Source organism: Etheostoma cragini, chromosome 14 (genome assembly GCF_013103735.1).
Source record: "Etheostoma cragini isolate CJK2018 chromosome 14, CSU_Ecrag_1.0, whole genome shotgun sequence".
In the NCBI taxonomy this organism is placed as follows: domain Eukaryota; kingdom Metazoa; phylum Chordata; class Actinopteri; order Perciformes; family Percidae; genus Etheostoma; species Etheostoma cragini.
In genome coordinates, this window is record NC_048420.1 from 2,529,548 (window position 1) to 2,535,021 (window position 5,474).

The 5,474-nt window shown below is 47.4% G+C and overlaps 1 protein-coding gene across 1 annotated transcript; it reads left to right on the forward strand.

Annotated features, from left to right (window-relative positions):
* The first annotated feature begins 190 nt into the window (after nt 1-190).
* Nucleotides 191-5,474, forward strand: sox4a (SRY-box transcription factor 4a). Its single transcript, XM_034891874.1, has 2 exons — nt 191-484; nt 2,343-5,474. The coding sequence occupies exon 2, from the start codon at nt 2,368-2,370 to the stop codon at nt 3,481-3,483; it is 1,116 nt and encodes a 371-aa protein (XP_034747765.1). The 5' UTR covers nt 191-484; nt 2,343-2,367; the 3' UTR covers nt 3,484-5,474.

The following is a 5,474-nucleotide window of genomic DNA, read 5'->3' on the forward strand; positions in this document are numbered from 1 at the left end:
GTCCCAAGGTTTGCAACATGCTATTTCGCAGGTTTCCCACTGTGATAATGCAATTCTGACAAAACCCAAGGAGAACCCATGCATTTTAGGGTTGTTTTTATTCATACAAATATTCAAAGTCCAACCTAGAAATATCAACATCCACACATCATCCCCACAAAACCCACACCAGTCTTGACTCTAGCTTGCACCGTGCACACACACACACACACACACCCATCTACCCCCTTTGAAGAAGTCACTGCAAGAGCCCCAGTCTCCCACAGCACTCTTTCATAATGACACTATACCTTTAGGCATCAACAGAGCTGAGACAAAGCGCCGGTGTATTTGGGGTAAACACACGGCAACTCTGAAGATGACAAAGCGATAGGCCAGCGGGGTCGGGCCTCGGCGTCCCGGCGCTGCCACAGCCCTTCATCTGCCGTTGACAGGGTGGAAAGCTACCTGACAGCTGCTTCTCACAAATCAGATAAGAATACAGGTATACCTGCTACACCTGTTCAAAGAGCTCTGTGTGCGTGCGTGCGTGTGTGTGTGCGTGCAGACAGAGATAGCAAACTAATCCAGTGGCAGGTGTACACTTGTAATTGGGACAGATAAAGACACAGACTGATGAAGGAGCTCATTAATATTCATGGGTTTGATTTATGTAAGCACAGAGGGTGGTAAAGGGCTCTGGTTGTGAAATTTTAAAGAGTTTATGGCTTTTTTTATCCCGCATGACATAGATCATGTCATAAATTAAGAAGAGGCATCATAAATGCGTAACTGATGCTGGGTTAAGGGATGTGAGAGTCTAATCAGACATGATAAATAGATTTGTTTTCTATTTTCCATTCCTCGGTTGGTGTCTGATTTATTTCGGTGACTTACTGAAGGCCACTTTGTTTATTAATCCCCACTTTAGTCCGTCAGTTCATTTAAGCTGCAAGATCAAGGGGAGCCTTCAGAGGATGACATCACCTGCATGATTTAATGATGGCAGCTCAACGCAGCCGCTTACAGGATGGAGATAAATGTGCTGCGCGTGTTAACACACATGCACGTACACAATGTACACATCATCAGCTCCCTTTGGCTCTAGCCTGACATCTAGCGACACCGGCTGTAATGTGATCCTACATGACACGGACATGTTACCATAATGGGGCTGTGAAGGAGGAGGAATCTGTGCATTGGAGTGCAGGAAGCTGCTGTTGGAGTGACTTTGTTATTTCTGTGTGGCCCTGACACATAACACACACTTTCGTAATATTCCCTAATTATTGGTGTTCAGGTTTTCTGGTTTACCTTAATGCACTAGAGTGTAAAGAATAACCATCACCTCACTTGCATCATGCTTCCTGCTATGATGTAAGCTAGCCGGTGTTGTAATAATCTGTAAATAACAGGTTGGATGAGCTATGTTTGGGGGGGTTTACTGTCCGCTACACGCTGTATTCTTGCTCACCCCACCGCAGGCTGACTAACACAACACGGTGTGGCTGCATTTGTTTTCTCAGCACTTCCTTGTCCCCCTATTATGCATAATCTAAATTTAGTCAATACGCTTCCACATTAAAGGAATGAAGTTCTAAGTATATCCTTGCAAACTTCCCCTTGCACCAGGGGAAAGGACACTGGTCCTTAGACACACACACACACACACACACACACACACACACACACACACACACACACACACACACACACACACACACCAAGTCTTTCGTCTTTCCTCCAGTGGAGTCTAACAGGAATGAGGTCAGACACACCGATCCTCATTGCACATTATTATTATTATTGCCAGTTTTTTTATTCAGCCAATAGGAGGCCAGTGGGAGTGGCTCGACTCCAAAATCGGGATGGAGACACACGCTGATTGGCTTGCGTATCTCGCGATGCGGGTATAAAGCGGCGAGGTTCTCGTTGTTGTGTTTACAGTAATATTACAGAGCGCTCAGGAAACAGGGAGACTATGAGAAAGCGCAGCTGCTCCATTCAACCACATGGTTCCTCAACCGCACAGACAAGCTGCGCTGCAGACAGCCAGGTTCACATAAGGGACTTGCACTACTGTTGCCCACAGAGGCTCGTTTTGAGGCTTGCAGGGCGCGTTTTCAGCCGCACAGGCAGCTGAAAGTTGCTGTTAAATAGTTTCGGGATTTATACTTTTTTTTTTTAACGAGACCAGGCGTCTCCAAAACGGGCTGAACTGAAAAGAAGAAGCTTGGTCGAACTTTTTAGACCTGTCTTCATCGGTGGTCTGTTTTTTAAGCGCTTAAGATAAGAGCAAAGGAATTATTGGTTGTGTGAATAGGCATCTCTGCGCACTTGAACTTTGTCAAAGCACTGAACAGTGTTTCCAGACACTCGGAGGACAGGATGGTGCAGCACATGAGCCAGACAGAGAGCGCCCACGCTCACTCTCCCGGCGGAGACTCCACGGACACGGGAGAAATGGACTTGGAGATGGATGTTTCTCCGACCCCCGAGTCCCCTTCCTCCGGGGAGCGGAGCGACCTGGCGTGGTGCAAAACTCCAACTGGGCACATCAAGAGACCCATGAACGCGTTCATGGTCTGGTCACAGATCGAGAGGAGGAAGATTATGGAGCAGTCCCCGGACATGCACAACGCGGAGATCTCCAAGCGGCTGGGGAAGCGCTGGAAGCTGCTGAAAGACACAGACAAGATCCCGTTCATCCGCGAGGCGGAGCGGCTCAGACTTAAACACATGGCCGACTACCCAGACTACAAGTACCGGCCCAGGAAGAAGGCCAAGTCGGGAAGCGGAGCGAGTAAGCAGGCGGACCGCGGGGAGAAGAGCGGGGAGCGCAGCGCCAAAGTCGGTGTGAAAAGAAGCCCCGCGTCCAAAGGAGTGAGCAGGACGCACAAACAGGGGGGCATGAAAAGCGCTCCGGGGCAGGACTACGCCTCTCCCGGTGACCACCAGGCGCTCTTCAAATCCAGGTCAGTGTCTGGGGCAAGACAGATCCCGGAAAAACGCACCGGAGAGCCGAGGCGCGGCCACATGTTCGGCGGGGCAGGCAGCCTGGAGAGCGGGCCTCCCTCCGTGGGAGTCCCGGCCAGTCCCACACTGAGCAGCTCGGCGGAGTCCAGCGACCCGCTCAGCCTGTACGAGGAGCAGAGCCCGGCGGCCAGCGAGTCCCCGCACACCGCGCGCCTCAGGTACGCGCGCGCCTCCTCTCCAACACCATCAGCCTCTCACTCTTCCTCCTCCGTGTCATCCTCATCATCAGATGAAGAGTTTGAAGACGAGCGGCTTGAGCTAAACCCGAGCCCCGGGTTTGAGAGCATGTCCCTGGGCGGCATGGGCTTTTCCGACGCGGAGATTGACCGGGACTTGGACTGGAGCTTCGGGGAGTGCGGGGCGGGATCTCACTTCGACTTCCCCGACTACTGCACCCCGGAGGTCAGCGAGATGATCTCAGGAGACTGGCTGGAATCCACCATCTCCAACCTGGTGTTCACCTACTGAGAAGGACCACGATGGAGGGGAGCCGCTACGTCCCCTCGCGTTTTGAACTCTTTAACCCCCCCACCCCCAGACAGGCGCGTGCCTCCAGACCAGAATATTTCCGCCATTATTTCACTAAATAAGGGAGAGTGAAAACAGGAAAGAAAAGGTGGCCTGTGTGCGCGTTGAAGCCCAGGTACGCGCCGCTCACAGACTTGGACAGCGCTCCGTGCGCTTGACGAGAACGCGCAGACGGGGGGAAATGCTTAGTTTGCATTTGGACACAGAGGAGGAGTGAATGTAAGCAGAGAGCAGTGAAACACACGGACTTCAGCTCAAATGTTCAAACCCATCCGCAGAGGATGAGGACTGAGACCGAACTTTGAATCTTAATGTTGTTTTGGCTCGGAAAAAAGGGACATTTACTGGACAGCTTGTCATGTTGGGTTTTGTTAAAGATATAGCCAATTCACATTGACCATCAAGTTGCAATTCAGGTGTATTTCTTTTTCCGAACTCAAAGTAGTTTCAATATCAACACGCATGCCCTCCGAGATAAGGAGGATTTTGTTGTTGTTAAATGCGTAAAAATGTTCATTGCTGCGTAATTACGCAATTTTGTGTGACCATAGGACAATTCACTATCACCAGCTTCTCTTTCAACGGCAGGACTATTACAACAAAGACAGACTCAAAACTTCAGAAAACCTTTTTTCTGAACCTTTTTAAACACTCAGTGCACAATTCAGGACCAATGTTCCCCAATGCGCATCCTTTTCTGCCTAGTGCTTCAACTTTGTAGTTCCTCTGTGTCAGATGACGTTTTTTATATTGATGTATTTATACCGGCCAAACTTTTTTATACATAGAAGTATTGTTCTCGTACAGGTCTCGTTTGTGTTTGTGCACATACACCTGTCTGTATCCAGCGTGGAAGGGCTAGAAGTGTATCTTATTTAAAATTTCTGACTTCTCTCACTTTTAAGGAGATTTGAGTGTGTCATGATTTTCTACTTGTATTTTTGTACAAAATCTATAGAAAACTGAGGTTTCCAGCGAGTGGGCAGCCTACAACATTGTTGTTTGGATCTACATTGGTGTTTAGCAGTGCAGAGGGGAGTTTGTTTGGCACAATCTGACCTCACACAGTGTTTACAGTATTTACCCACATGCTTCTTAATGGCACAGTGACTCCAGTTTCACCAGCCGAGTAAACACAGCACCACTGAGGCTCCCAGTCTAAGTGGTGACTGTTTCCAGTACACATAGACCTGAGGTAAATGAGTGAAAGATCCCAGAGAGTCACTGTTTGGATAGAGCTAATACCTCTGTGTGCTTTTTATAATCAAGATAAGTTTTATTTGAACCACTGGAGGGAATTTCACACTCATTCCACTTTGCCTAGACTTTGGAGGGAGGGAGATGTATGAAGTGCTTCATCTGTTTTTGCGCAAATTGCATCAAAAAATAGTATTTAACCTTTCTGTACCTGTTGGCTAAGTATAGCAGGCTAATTGTTTTCCTATATTATGGCATGGCAAATAGCATTTGTATTTCAGATTCAGGTATATGTAGCTATAGCTGTTGTGTTTAAGATTTTTAAAAGAATAATAACATGAAGATATTTATGTAAACTGACTGTACAATAAGCAAAGATTGTGTGTTTTATGTATGATGATGATCAACGACAGGCACTCGGACAGCCATCTTTGGACATCCCTCTGTTAAAAGATGATTGTGGTCCAGGAGTTTTTTTTACTTTTCGTTTCTTTTTACCTTTGAGACATCTTTTCTATCGTCCTTTTTTCTTTTTTTTCATTTGTGCAATATGCTGTGTATGATCACGTTTTGTCCAATCATGCCAATATCATTTGATGTTTATAGCTCAAAAACCAGCCAATGTTTGGGTCAATCACTGCCTCTCAGACCTCTGTACAGATTGTCGGTTCTTTTTTTTAAATTTGTTTTTCTTTTCTTCCAAGAAGGAAATAAAATCAGCTGGAACTGAAAAG